The 15,621-nt window shown below is 43.9% G+C and overlaps 1 protein-coding gene across 6 annotated transcripts; it reads right to left on the bottom strand.

Annotated features, from left to right (window-relative positions):
- Positions 1 to 158: 158 nt before the first annotated feature.
- MAFG (MAF bZIP transcription factor G) lies at positions 159 to 15,286 on the bottom strand. Of its 6 annotated transcripts, none has more exons than XM_077328067.1 (3): positions 15,174 to 15,286; positions 6,570 to 6,631; positions 159 to 6,488 (listed from the first exon to the last, which is right to left on the bottom strand). In XM_077328067.1, the coding sequence occupies exons 2-3, from the start codon at positions 6,603 to 6,605 to the stop codon at positions 6,036 to 6,038; spliced, it is 489 nt and encodes a 162-aa protein (XP_077184182.1). In that variant the 5' UTR covers positions 6,606 to 6,631; positions 15,174 to 15,286; the 3' UTR covers positions 159 to 6,035. The 6 variants fall into 6 exon arrangements, with proteins under 6 accessions (XP_077184182.1, XP_077184178.1, XP_077184181.1 ...); XM_077328063.1 differs by lacking the exon at positions 15,174 to 15,286 and adding an exon at positions 14,704 to 15,017; XM_077328066.1 differs by lacking the exon at positions 15,174 to 15,286 and adding an exon at positions 8,364 to 8,387.
- Positions 15,287 to 15,621: the final 335 nt, after the last annotated feature.

Raw genomic sequence — 15,621 nt, 5'->3', positions numbered from 1 at the left:
TCCCCAGTACTCAGAACAGGAAACCATTTTGGTTTTTCACAACAGGAAAGAAAGTTGCCCTTTACTGTATGCCAATAGTTAAACCTGAAGAACTTCAATCAGCATGGGAAAACAAATCTGCCAGCCCAATGCTGGTCAGTAACAGGATAGGGACCAGCCTCTTTAAAGATGTTTATTGGTCATATACAAAATAAAGAATGTTTCATATCAACAAACATACACTATATACATAAATAAATTAACAACACCTCCACTGGGGCTGTGTCAACAAATTCCCCAACAGTTATCAGATATCTACAGATTTTAAAAGGACAATAATTTAGCAATAAATACTGATTAATTAATTGAGCTCCACTAATGTACAACAGAGCTCCAGGACTTGACAATATGCTATTACACCCCGGGCACATAGAATTCATCTCCAGCTTTATTAGTTTTGGAGATTATTTTAGATCAAAATATTTGTATTCCCCTTTTGAGAAACATTTGAAAGCAGCAGTGAATTTATCATCAATATCTTGTAAGGATCACATTCTCAATACTTTAAAGTTGGGAAGAAATGCCCCCAGCTTATTTAATTCTCTGAATATCATCTTGCTTGTTTCTCCATAACATTCCAGTTTGGCAAAGGGTGTAATAAGCTCAGAGCAAACTGCAGGAGAGGGTGAGGACAACAGTTTAGTTTCACACCATCTTAGGATCACAATTCCTCTTACCCAAGCCAGGCAGTAACTTACCTTCTTTGGGAATGAGGAGACTACTCACTCAATAGCTGCATAATTTTTCTCATTCACTCAGGTAGCCACAAGCATCCAAAGCTCATATACATCCACTAAAGGGGATAGGGAGAGGAGAAAATTCATCTTTCCTATCTGGAAGAACTTGCCAAAAGTTCACAGCTGGTTTGCTGTAAGATCTTCTCCTGGTCTCTCTACACAAGGAGGAGCAATAATATGTTTGTAGCCCTAGCCCCTCCTTGCTTTATCAAAGGAAGCAGCTATGTTACTGAACAGGAAAGGAATATTCCTATGACAAAGACAGACTTGAAACATCAGGAAAATGGGAGAAAGCTTGCCAGTAACGTCTTCCATCTTGCAGAGGGAGGGAAAACAACATACCACCACTAAAGCTTACCTACAATTCAGACACAGTGTAAACCTTCACTAGCATACAAGGGTGCTGATTTTGTTTGTAGGTGGTACAAAGCAATGCTTTCTGCAACTTATCTGGAGTGTGCCAAATACAAAAAGGACACAAAAACAAACAAGGAATACACCCCCACCCCAAGAGCACATGCCCCAAATAATAAGCAGTCTCCGTGCCCAAATGCCAAGTAGCCTGCAGTGTTCCTGTTGCTTTTTTGGAAAGGAAGTAATAATTATTTTATAATCCTAGAGATCACTTTTACACAGTTCACCACAACATAAATAGCCCCCAATCTACTCCAGCACAAGTCAGCCACATGTGGGTGGAATTATACTTCACAGGTTTGCTCTGCAGCCAGGTTGAAAGAAAAGGTCCCTCACCTGTTGCATCAAACAAAATGCCCCATAAAGAAAAGAGAAATGAAATCACAACACTCTTTCACAGCAGGAAAACCAAACAAAGAAACAAGCACCTTGAAAACAAGAACTATCACACTCCAATTGCTATATACCAGAGAGAGAAACTGAGGTTGAGGGCTTAAGAGAGACACTGGGAAGGAAAGAACACCGGATGAATCCAGGAATACTACAAGCAGACACAACCCAACTGGATAAGGGAAGATTAAAGGTGCAAAGGGTCCCAGGGTACTGGAAGATTCCACATTTAAATTTCAGCCCCTTAAATGTTCCAGAGTTAAACATGGCAGATATACTCTATAAGGTTAATTACCAGTAACTTCCTGCAACAAACCTGACTGCAGACAGCTTCTTACTTTTGAAGACATGAGAGTGGCAAGAAGTGCAATTCTAAAGGGAAGATTTGCAAAAGGGAAACATAAAATATTATCTGAAATCTAACAAGAAAGTAAACAACCCATTAAAAGGAAGCAGCAATGGAAGCCCAGCTAACTCCAGGGAACAGATAAAATGTGTTTAGAATGCCATGACCCATGACAGCATTTGTTTCAGGAGAGCCAACATGGATTTCTAAACTGTTCATTTTGCTGAAGAGATATTTATATCCTAAAAAGGGAGCCCTCTAAAGCACATTAATACACAAGTTGTATTTAAAATACCAAAATATGGAACTATAACAAATATCATTATACTGCTTTCTCTGGGGTATAAGCAGAAACAGTTGAGAGAAGCACAACACTCTGAAACAGGCAGATTCTTGAGGTCAGACAGCAAGAACAGAATTGCTAGCTCAACAGTCCATGCTACATAACTCCCCTTGGTGCAACTCATGGATCAGGAGACATAAATTTTAATTTTGGTGCCAATACCTTCCTGCTCAATTTAGTGACAAGAAAGCCCAGGTTATGTGCTATTGTGTTTAACAAGTCTGGCATGTGTGCATAAATATTGCTTGCTCAGATTACATCTGTTTGGTTTTCACAGAATTTTGATTTCTTTGGCAAGGACTAGAAGGTGGAGGGCGAAGAAAGGAAGTATACAAAATTTAGGGGTGAAGAGGAATATCTGTACAAAAGCAGAGGGAAAAGAAATAGTGAAAAGTAGGAAAGCTCAGGATGCAACTACCCCAAATAGATTGACACTTGTTTCTAAACCTTTCAAACCAAGAAGTATTGGCAGCCTTGGGTGTTCTCAGTATTTTTGTAGTCTTTTCCAACATTGCCTGCAGCATCCACAATACACTCCACAAATCATTTTCAGAGTCAGAAACCTACTTGTCTTCGCTGACGAAGGTTTTGGACTCGCCAAGAGCCGCTAGTATAAGTCCCAGCAATAGAACCTTTACTTGTTCTGTTGAAATGTACAATAAATAAAGTAGGGATTATGAATTTTGATAGAATCTTAAACCAAGGCAAGCTTGTGTTTACATCAGAGCTTCTTGCCCATTCTTTCCCCTTTCTTTGCAGCTTATTCCAAAGTTGCTCTTTGTACATTTACAATTCACAGGTGCAGACATCATAACAGAAGTACCATCAAGGCATAGCATGACCACTAGCTGGGATGAATTCAAGGACATCAAGCGAGTGAAAGAAGTCCCAGCCTACCATTTCAAGAAGCAAGTGTGCAAAATTTTTAAAAAAATCCTTAGCAGAGGATTATGAGTAGAGACATATCTTGACCTGGGAGCTTCACACCTCTTTTTTGTACTAGTTTCCAAACTAAATGGAGCTCTAGTTACTAATGCGATTTCCACAGAATCCACATGTGCAGTCTGCTAAATGCAACAATCACAAATCCACTGTCTCTCTACCACCACTACCCGCCTAGAAGAGCATGTTCAATTTGTTTTGTTTTTAAACAGCACCAAGAATAAATGTTTTGTTGATATGCCAGGTGCCTGAAATGTTTTTAAAATATGCACAAAACAGGAGTTAGTGGAAGAGAAGGGGGCAAAGCTCTGTTGAATTCAGAACCAGGCGCAAAGGTCAAGAGAGAAGCGAAGATGGGGAGAAACAGAACTTGTCCTAGAACAGAAAAAACAGAACTGACTCCTTTATGGTGGCATACTTATACACGCAAAGAGTGCATTTGAATCTGACACCCTTCCTTTTACAAATACATAATGCAATCAATCCCTTTCTCCAGTCATGTAGCCAAGAGGCTAAAGAATCTGTTAACCTGAAAGCTGCCATTTTTACACTTCTGAAAAGCTGTCAGGTTCTTTGCTCCTCAACATCAGCTATATACATTTCTAGATCTTATAGGTAATTTTCTAGATTCTACAACTCAGGAACAGGCTACTGCCAGTTCGAAGACTTATAGTGAGTATGCTTTAGTTGGCACACAGAGAACATGTGTGAGAGGGCTTTGAATGCATTTTCTCTACCAGCTTTTGAGAACGCACCAGCGGTGATTCACTATGTTGGCTCTGAAGACAATTCTTTTACCTGCAACTGCTTCTGAATGGCAACGCAGAAGGTACAGCTTCTCCTTCCCAATCAAAAGAAATCAGCTTGTGAATGGAGGCCCGGAGCAGTCAGAGCTTCATTACAGAGCAGGGGTAGTCAACCTGTGGTCCTCCAGATGTTCGTGGACTACAGTTCCCATGAGCCCCTGCCAACATTTGCTGGCAGGGGCTCATGGGAATTGTAGTTCATGAACATCTGGAGGACCATAGGTTGACTACCCCTGTAATATAGCTCAGGGACTAAGCTTCCAGTGATACTTTCTAAACTTCCAGTAGACAGCACTGTGAAACTGAACTTTCCCAGGTCACACTGACCACCACAGACTCCTTAGCCTTTATACCACTTTCTGCTCACCTTCTTAAGTATTTCTAAATATGCCAAAGGAGGGAAAGAAAAAATAAAAGTGTAGTACCAGCAGCAGCAGAAACCTGCCCCAACAGTGTATAGACAGGAATAATGTATGTAGGCCAACTCTTAACACTGCATCTTAGGATATACTTCCATATTCATTAAGCAGAAGTGGCACATTCAATCCCTACTTTTGTTGTTAACAGTGGGCATGATCTTTCAAGAGATCCAGGATCATCAAGGAAGCAAACTCTGGGAACTGGGACACAAATGAATGCAGTACAGTCTGCCAGCTGTCATCAAGCAGTTTTGATAACACCTTAGAAGAGCAGAATGACCTCAGGCTTCAATGACCTGGGAAGCCAATTTAGTGATAAGCAGACCCTTCAGAATGTCCATAGGAAATGCCCAGCAAAATCTCTGCACTCAACCCAGGAAAAGCAAGCACCAAAAAAATGCTCACAGGACACCCACACAGCAAAGTTGGCCATTGGCACCACCACATCACAGCGCCACACAAAACCGCAGAGCACAGACAACACAATGGGAGCACAAAATAAGCAGGTGAGGAGTTCAAGAATAAGTCACTTTTGGTACAATTGCAAAAAGATATCAAACAGGACTAGCCCCCTCATGTTATTTATAAATAAAAGTCTGATAACTCTTTATAAAAACCAGCCTCAGAGCCACAAAAGCTTAGTGAGAAACATTGAAAATTTACTTTTTCTTTTTCCAACTAGCAATGCCTCCAAGAACATGACAATCAAATATTCTCACCATGTCAGGTGAAAAAGGAGACTGTCAAATACAAGTTTTGTCCAATTTTAGGTTTGAAAACTTAAGATGGTTTCATAATTCTTAAAATGAATGTTTCTCTCTTAAATAAAGGGCTATTTAAACCACATAAACTGGTTGTGTAAACCATCACACTAGAGACACTTGATACTCTTCAAACACACAAAACAACTAGTGATTTTGGTCTTGATCAGTGCAACACATTAGGCACAAAACTGGCCTGTAGTCACCATGGTACAGCCTGATAGTCGTTAATACAGTGCTCATTCCTGTCTTCTTTCACTTCTCTGCAGCACAGATACCAGGAAATTGCAGTTTTGTTGCTTCCCTCCCTTTTCAGAAACAGTTCCAAGGAATCCCACCTTTAAACACAAGAGGTGCAACTAGATGTTAATATAAAAATGGTTACACAAACTATCCCCATTACAGTCACTGATACCAAGCAATTTACAAGCAGCAGATTGGACAGTTGACACACAACCCTGGAAGAATAGTATAAATCAGAAGATAACGACAGCAGGTCTTCTAACTTTCTATGACCTCTGCCCTTCCCCGTTTTGGGTTATTCCACCCCAAGAATCTACTCTATGCTGCTGAGAATCCCTTTGACTAGGATATTGAGGTCCTCCAGTTTCTGTTCCCAGAATACCCTGGGAGGAAGGTTCTGCTCACACAGAAGGGTTGCATCACCATCAGTCACATCAACCAGAACAAAGCTAAAAACAAAGGGACTGCAGTGACAAGCAGGCCAGCATGTGCCTGTGTGGCTGGGCCATCTGGGTGAGGGTTGTGCTTTGGGGATTCCGGATGAGCTTTGTGCCTATCTGCCCTGCACACACAAGCCCAGGCGGTGCTCGTTTCACTAAGACCGGGCGTCCGTTTTAGATTTCACTATTGTGATGACGCTGGTGGTTGCAACCTTGCCAGGCACAAGGGGCCCCATGCTTGAAGCAAGTGGTCCCCGTGCAGGGGTGACAGGGCTCCGGGCCACGGTCCGGGCGAAGTTCTGCAGTGCTTCATACTTGGAGCGCAGGGCATCAAGTTCCATTTTCATGCTAGCATTCTCTGAAGCTAGCTTTTCCACCTCCTGCTGAAGTTCCGCCTTCTGCTTCTCTAGCTCCTCTTTCTGTGTTACCCTCTTGACACGGCAACTGGCAGCATAGCCTCTGTTCTTCAGGGTCCGCCGACGTTGCTTGAGCTGGATTATTTCCTCCTTCGACAAGCCTCGCAGATGCTGGTTGAGCTCCCGCACGGACATGGTCACCAGCTCTTCATCTGTCAAGCTGGTCCCATTCTCGCCTGGCTCCCTCTTCACCTGCAAGAACAGTAGGAAGCACACATATCATTGGAGCTCAGTGAATGCACATTTACAACTAAGCCCTGTTTTTGCCATTACCTTCAAGGCTTTGTTTCCTTTGTTCGGGGTCGTCATAACACGCAAGCCTTCGCAGTCAGATTCTGTAAGGAACAGAATGCAATATCAGGAGTTACTGCCAGATTCGAAGTTCTAAAACACTCATTCACAGATACTTACTTATCTGGCCCATCAACATGGCAGAGAAAGCGGGCAGGACTCTGTTGGAACTAGCTCCCATGTGCTCTATCCAACATAAGCCCAACCAAGAGACTTACAAGAGCTCCTGACCACCTCTGTCCTTGTCAGTCCCACAGCTCCCTATAAAACTTAAGAGACAAATAGCATGGGAGGGCAGGAGGGGAGGATTAAGAACCTGGGAGGAGCCACAGCAGGATGAAGCTACATGTAAAAATAGCCTGGCAGCCAGGGTCCTGTACGGCTATGCTGAGCGAGTCATGCTGACTCAGCATACTAGCAAGCCTTGCTAACAGAACACGCCGTGGAGTACAACCCAGAAGGAAAAAAGCAACAGCCTACGTCCCTTTCCATACTGTAGTCCTATTTTACATGGTTTGTCTGAACTACACAGACTTCAGAAACATGTGGGGGTATCTCTCATCCCCCTAAAAGCACCATACAATAGAATCTAGTACATTTACGTTATCCTACCCTGTCTATGCTGTTACTCTGGAAGGTTGAGCAACCAGGGTAGGGAGAAAAAGAGCATATAATGTTGGAGAACACACCAAAACCAAGAGAATTTCTTGGGTTCATACAGTACAAGTTTCTCCACTGAGAAAAGTATGGTAATCTCAATTTCTTTTTCATCGCCTGTCACTATCACATTAACAGGAAACATAAAAATAAGCATAAGCAAATTACCAATAAGAAACAAAAGGTCTGGCTAGATTTCCAATCATTAGAACATTGCTTCTCCCTGTTCAGTTGTTCTAACCTCCTCTTGTTTCAAGCCAACAAAAAAATTGGATTCATAAACCCATCTACCAATTTTTTTAATGTAGTGCTATAAAAGTCAAGTACATTTGTGCAAAGTCACTCCATTAGCTTCCCACTGTATTCATGTCACATTATTCTAAACTTCTAGAACATGTGGCATCACTAGGGAAATCTGAGCCAACTGTAGACTCTTTTTGGTTTAAGGTTCTCAAATATTCTCAGTTATGGTTTCATAAATAAGTGTGGAAATGTAAGTTTATACTTAAGGATCAGGAATCAGAAAACCAATTAAAAACAAATTGGCTATGCTTGCACATTTCATAATTTCAACGTTCATTGTATAAGTCTATGGGGCATAACATTTTGCATTACAACACTACAATTCACAAGGAACAACCTCTCTGGGACAATAAGCACATATGTGAGCAAAAATTTTTCCTGCTGAGAACAAGCTATAATCTTTGTTAATGGACTATCATCTCTAAAACACTGGAACCACTTTTTTCTAGTTTCAAACTAGCAAGGAAGAAGTAGCATCACAAGCATACAAAAAGAAACACATTCACCAGACAAAACACACCAGACAGTATGTTATGTACTGAAACATCAGGCTGTATCTAGAAATAAGCAGTAAACAGGCCTTGTGTTTCCCATGGCTAACTTGAATAACAAAAAACTGCCACTCTTGTCCCACAACCAAAAAAAAAGCAAAATCCATTCCTAAAATCTAAGCCTCAAACTGCCTGCAAGGCTAATAATTTTCTTTTAAAAATCTGGGATTCCAAGCAAGACATGAATTGCATTTTGTGAGCCACACATATTCTAAAATACCCCCCCTTCCACCGCACACACTATAGGCATTAGTAAGTACTCTACCTTCTGCTTCTCCTCTGGAACAACTCAGAAACTGCAGTTATTCCCTAGGCAAGAAGAAAATCTGCTGTTGTGACCTGGGCAGTATTGGGGATAGTGGAGCCTCTATGTGCCTTCAGACAGTGGCTATCTTTACATCCACCTCCCATCCAGCACATCAGCACTTACATGGCATAATAAATGCATCTCCCCCACAGTCCATGTTCTTGTTTGTTAAATGCATAAAACATCAGTTCACATTTATAGCAGAGAATTAAGACAAGCTAGTGTCAGCAAAAGCCAAGAAATGGTCCCCCAGCAGCACCCCCAGAAGGGATGGCTTCAGCGCTTTCCAAGATCACTAATAGGCAAGCAACAACTCAGTTATTCCTAGAGCACTAAAAACTGCTGACAAGCAAAGTGCTTATGCCCAAAGGACATGGCTGTGGTCACTGATTAAAGGCTTACCTTACCGTAACACTACAGGTCTCTACTGTCTTACTAAGGGGAGCCACCAACTTATTTTGGGTCTTTGGAACAGATGAGAACATTCTAACCAATTACTGCTCTTAAAGTGAAACACATTTAGTTCATTGTCGCTCTTCTGTCTGTAATATGGATGGATGGCAGTCTTGGAAGTCACTGTTCTAGAAATGTGTGAATGAAAACTATCATTGTGATACTCTTAGAGGCTAGGGCAACAGCAGCCCTATGATTCTCTCCAAACATTTATTACTTTATTTATTTATTAGAAGATTGTTATACTGCCCCTCAGTAGGTTGAGAGGTCTCCCTCTCATGTTATTTTAAATATTATTAACAATGGTTAAATTAATGCTGGAGTATACATGAATAACAAGACCTTTTGCTTTAATTTCACCTGACCTTTCTCTACCTAAAACACATACACAACCAAGACTGTTTCTGCACTAGGGATAAGCATTGCATTCGTTTCCACACTGAAATTCCCCTTTCCCAATGCAGACCTCATATGCCCCCCGTACTAGCCCTGCAGCAAGAGAATCCTCCGAAATCCAGTTTTCACTTTTTGAACTGCTGGCTAACGGGGTCTAAATCGGGGCTGGCCAGTGTGGAAACACAGACATTGAGGCTTTTCCAGCGGGTCCAAACTTGTCCCATCCCCCCGGTTGCGTCACTTCTCTCGTCATCTCTCCCTTTTAAAGCTGGTTGTGTTACAATGCAAGTCTAGCATAACAAAATTGTGCATGTGTGTTTTATATTGATGTTCCAGCTGGCCAGCAAGGCTTGTCTTTAGAACATCCCACCCTCCAAGGCTCCAGACAGCGAACGTAGTGGGCGTGTTCTAAAGTCATGCCTCCCCATCAGCAAGACAGATCGCCGGGGAGGGTCACCAGCATTGCCTCCTCTTCGCAATTCCGAGCCTTGGCTAGGCTACAAGGAGGTGTGTGGCAGCAGGGAATTATTTTTGTTATATAACTAAATCGTATAATGAAATAGTCCTCCGCCCCACCCGCCACCAGCATGCTGTACAGGAGAGCCTGAGGGGCAGTCTGGAGGCTTCTCTGGATCGCCACAGAGGCTTGACTGCATAATGCCCCCCCTGCCACCATTCAGAGCCTGCAAGCCACGAAGAAGAGGAATGTGGCGGCAGGGGGGAACAATTCCCTTATACTGGAATTGCATTATAAACTGTTTGTGATTGATAAAAAACATACCAGAATGATTTCAGACTTGTAAGGGAACAAAGGCAACAAAATGGCGCTGGCAGATGATTGGGTATTTCCATCACATGATGAAAACGAAGCTCTTCCGCCAGGTCTACGGTTGAGGCTGCCATGGCACATCGACTGCTCTCCCCCGGGCTTCTTCTTGAACATCACTGACCTCCTTCTCGTCCGCCCCCCCTTTTAGCAATGGGGGTAGGAAGGGGATTTTATTATTGCGCCGCGATGTTGTGATGGTTTTTAGTCTTTTAATGGGAGTTTTATTGGGGTTTTAAGACACTGTAACCCGCCACGAGCCATTTGGGAGTGGCGGGAAATAAATAGAAATAATAATAATAATAATAGTATGGACATGTAAAAAAAAGGCTGCTGGATAATTTCCTCTTCCTGTCCCTTTGCTTCAGTGCAGAAACAAATGGGGGCTCAATCTGGGGGCAAAAAGAGGGGGAAAGGGGACAAAGGTCCCAATACAGAACTATAAAACAGTCTGGGAAGGGAGCCTGAAGTTTAAAAACAGGAATCATCCCAACATGACAGCTGGGTGAGTCCTCAGTGCGGAAACGGTCCATGTGCCTACATGGAGCAGAGATGCAAATCAATTATTAACTGCCTTTCCCTCACAGGACAATCAACACATTGAAGTTTTCAGGCCAACTCCTCTTCCTATAGTAGGTTTTCCTGCAACATATTAATCTTGGGCCACTTGCAAGCACTCACACAAGAGAGATCTGAAAGTTTCTGAAAAAAATTAACTATATCACAAAAGGTCAACCTTATCCATGAATCCAGCACACAAAAAACAATCTCTTAAAATTTCACATAGTATATGTGATGTTCCATAGTAATCAGAGGGACCATGCTAACATCAGAAGACAATTACGGTTCCCATCTCCTGGTTGGGAAATACCTGGAGATTTCAGGGGTGGAGCTGGGGTTTTGTGAGGGGAAGGATCTCTGTAGGGTAGCGATCCTCAACCTATGGGATGCGGACCACATGTGACCCGTCAACTAATTGGAGGTGGGCCGTGAAGGACACCTCCCCCCCTGGCCCTTTACTTCATCCCCCCTGGTCCTTTACAACACACTTCGGGTGTTATTGTCTCCAATCACTCCCAGATGGGACTATCTCGTTGCAGAAAAACAAGCTCAGGGTTCCCATTGATTTGTCATTGTCATGAGTTAAAATTTCCATGAAAATAAAATGTTCCTTATGTTCATTGTTGTGGCATGTCTGTATCTTATTTTTAAGGGATGTTTAAACATTACCATAGCGATCAGAGAGCAGTGGTTGAGAGTAGAGGAGTAAACTAACCCCCCCCTGGCCTCAGTAAAATTGTCAAGTGTTGAGTGGTCCCCGGTGATAAAAAGGTTGGGGAACACTGCTGTAGGGTACAATGTCATACAGACCACCCTCCAAAGTAGACATGTTCTCCAAGTTAACAAATGTCCATCATCTGGAGATCATTTGTAATTCCAGATCTTCAAGATCATCTGGAGGTTGCCAACCCGATGGATAATATCTATGTTTCATATCTAGCCTTCTTGACATGGATCTTCACAGGAATCTAACAACAAGGATCCAACACAATCTCAGTTAAAAGCTTAATGTGCACAGTTATTTGTTAACACTGAGAAAGAGAGGACATGGTACAAAAAGCATGCTTCAGTATGTCCTGGAGTATGCTTCAGTGCTCCTTGTCCCTTCTCACCACTTGGGAAATAAACTGGGGATGATTACTAAGGATGAAAGATGAGACAACACTATAAGCTTGATGTCTCAGAGTGTGAAGTTATCTGAACCCTCCCTAATATGCTAAGGGTTAACAATCTTTATTTGCCTTAACAAATATGGAACATTTAATGTACCATGAAAGTACGCTATAAAGATTACATAAAACAACAAAAACAGCAATTCTATGCATGCTTAGTAGGAGAAAGCGTCATTTGTAGTAGCTGTTACTCCAAAGTAAAAATAGAAACTAGGAGAAAACTTAGTAACAAAACTGCACTTTTTGTCCTCAGGATTCATAAACTGGAATAGCACCAGGCCTCTCTACAGTCCTGACTTACTGATCACAGAATCATGGACTTAGTAACAGCCTACAAAGAGGACAACCAGAGAAAACTGGCATTCAGACAGAGACAAACTTGGTCTAACTCCCCAGACTGCTGATTTCTCAGCTTTTTGACAGCTTCCCGAAGAAAGATCACACTGGAAAGTGCCAAGTGCGACGGCTGCAAAGGGAAAAAGTGCAGTCTCAACACATTTTGCTAGGACTCAAAAGTCCTGCACTCAGCACAAGCACCGCCAATTCTTTGCTCACAACAGCACTGACAGCACAGCGCATGATTCAACCCAGGCCCCATTCTCAACATTCTTGATTCACAGAGCTGTGCCATCAAACTAGTGTAAACACGGTGACGTCACTCATTCCAGCATCAAAATCAGTCTTGAGACAGCTCCATCACTGGGAGGCCCAGCTGTAAAGAATGAGAAAGACCCACAGCTTGCAGTGGGAGGTTTTCCAGCAAGTGTAGCACAAAGCAGTTCCAGTCCTCTGTACCTCTCTCCTTACCCATGGTTCTAGAAACTGCCCCTCATTGGTTTACAGACACTCATCTACATTTAGTGTCTCAACAGTCTTTCTATACATAATTGGATTCCTTTGGTAGAGAACTTAACCTGGCCGAGGGATTTGACAAAGGCTGTTTAGCCAGTAAAGGCCCCAGCAACAAGTAGTCACACCAAAGAATTTTACTTCCTCAAAACAATAATGGCTGGCCCCTTGCAGAGATTCCCCAATAAGCTTATATTCAAAGTATGTCTACACTGCTTTTATTATGAATGCACCTTTTACTCAGCAGAACTGAGGAGAGATAGACAAATCAAGATTCTGAACTGACCCAACACATCCTTATAACTATCTTCATATCATGTAAAACTGGCTTCCCATTGTCCACAAGCCTGAACAGTTATTGCAAAAATCAATTCACCTAGTGAAGCATACACTGTTCATGTTGCAGAGTCCAAGACATCTAACTGGGAAGCAAGATAACTGCATCCACTGCCTGGTACTATAAGACCAAGAGGTAACCAATTCCCAGGGCCACACCTCATCTGTGGGTATCACACTGTTTCTCATATCTGAAGGTACCTAGTTGCAAGGGGGGATTTTTTTAAAATGGAAGGAAAAACAAAACAGTACCATTGTAAAAAAAAATAGAGATTAGGATACTATGCATGTGTGTTAGGGTGTGAACTAACATTTCACAGATCAAAGAGGATTTTCTGTTTTTTTAACCAACTAAACTGCTTTAGTATCCCAAGCAAAAGTCCATGCTAGTTTTGGCGTCAAAATATATTAGACCTAAGCAAGTTATCATTACACAGAGACCGTATCAACCTTCATCAAGGCAGGCTTTTGAGCATCTAAGTCTCACTAATTAGATTTCCCATCTCTTAGCAGCTAAACCACTATCAGACTGGTGGAGGGCAAGCCGCCCTCCAGACATTTTACTGTAGATGACAGCATGCTTCTGCTAGCTTTGCTGTGGGCACTTCCTACTAAGGACTCAGCAGAGGACAGCCCGCACTTGTTGCTTATACGTGCTCCGCTGCTCAAATCAACAGAGAGTTTCATAAGGCACATCAAACAGATTTGCATCTCTGTGCCCTTCATTGTGACAGCATGCTAACCTCCTTCACAGAGCCCTTGAGAATGTCAAATGCATAGACATGAACAGAACAAGCAATTTCCATGGAGCTGTTCTACTGAGACAATAAAGAAAACTAAAACAGAAGGCCTGCAGGTACACAGGAGAATATACAGCCAAAGCTCATGCACCCACTGCAAGCAAACAAACTCCACACACACGCCGAAAAAAACTTTGTAAGGCTCTTTCAAAGTTTTGACAAGCATCCCTTCCCCCGAACACTTCTATCCTCTCTTGCTGCTCATAGAGATATGCTTTGTGACGTATGCTTGCAAAACTGCACTTGTCAAAGGATCATAAATGCAGAGAAGAGGAAGAGAAACTCTAATGAATGCTATTCTCTTTTGTCTCCTGCAACCTGCACCCTTCTCACTGTCCAAAGATGAGTCAGCAAATCATCGGCCACAGATCATTTTCTGAACTGGCTGTTTTACCAGATTCCACCAGCCCCTTGGAATACCCCCACTTTACTTTGTGCAGCATATACCTAGTGGTGACCTCATGTTGATGAGTCAGCAGTGTCTAGGTTCTGCACAGCAAACACTGCGTGAAGAGAAGCAATGAGATGCTCAGATCCCAACATCCTGCATTTGCTTCCCCCCCAACCCCAACCCCTACCCCACATACACCCTAGTCCTTCCTCCCTGCCCCAGACACCTGATGAGTCAGCATGGCCAGCCCTTTAACATTCCCAGACATGGCTGCACACCTCAGGAGACACACACAGAGACACGACTGGCCAGGGGCCAACTGCTACCCCTCCAAAGGCAAACGGGGGACACATCTGTTTTAGGACACGCAAAAATAAGTGGGGAGGGACCCACGTACTCTGTCAAACTTATTACTTTAAAGGAGTCCAAAAACCTCAGGGGAGGTGAAGGAAACGCCGCGTGGAACAAGGTCGCCCACCCACAGCAAATACTCGAGAAAAACAGGGAAACCCACCTGCAGACAGGGTGCAATCAAATCCGTGGTCAGAGAGAGAGAGAGAGAGCGCAAGGAAGCGCCGCCAGACGAAAGACGGGAGCCCGCGCACCTCGACCCACCTAGTCCACAACGCGCCCGCCAGAAAATCTTAAGGAGAAAAAGCGCGGGGGGAGGGGGGGCTGGCCACTCTACCAGCAACACACCCCACCCGAGCACCTCGAAGCCAGAGTCGCTTTTCCAAGAATAAATACGGCAGAGGGGGAAACATTCCACTCCATAGTCCCCCACAATGACCGGGGGGATCAGACGCCTCCCTATTCTCCCTCAGACCCCCCCCCCGCCATGCCCCCTCCCAGCATTATTAATTCCTCCTCATCTCGCTTCTTTCTCTGCCGCCTTCCCTCGTAGAGGGGGGGGGGCGCTAGAACCCCTCGGCCACCCCACGCCAAGGGGAGGGGGCAACCTCAGGCGCTCGCGCAATCGCTCACCCTCCGCGCGGTGCCGCCGGGGGGGGCCGGGGCGGGGAGGGGGAAGAGCGCCACGCACGGAGGGACCGAGAGTCCGGGGTCCGCCGCCGCCGCCGCTCACGGAAACGTCACGTGATGTTTGGGTCACGTGCCTCCATTCATGAAGCCGCTCGGTGCAACCGCCCCAAGCCTTAAAGGGGAGCTCTGGCCTCACGGAGGGCTGTTTTTAAAGTCAATAAATGTCGGCGGGGAAATAAGAGGGAGTAGGGGCTGGCGAGGCGAGCGGGCGCGGGAGTTCCAGGGCTAGGCTGGTGCTTGCCACATCGCTGTTGAAATGCCTTTCCTCCGCTTCGGAACCAAGCTGTGGCCGAGCGACAGAAATCAGATAAAGGCGAGAGATCCCTCCAGCCCAAGAGAGACTCATCAGGCGTGGTCGGCAGGGGGGGCAATGAGGTGCTACTAAGGGCTT

The sequence above is a fragment of the Paroedura picta genome, chromosome 3 (assembly GCF_049243985.1).
Source record: "Paroedura picta isolate Pp20150507F chromosome 3, Ppicta_v3.0, whole genome shotgun sequence".
NCBI lineage: Eukaryota > Metazoa > Chordata > Lepidosauria > Squamata > Gekkonidae > Paroedura > Paroedura picta.
Note: the sequence above shows the minus strand (reverse complement) of the source record. Positions and strands in the feature narration are given on the sequence as shown.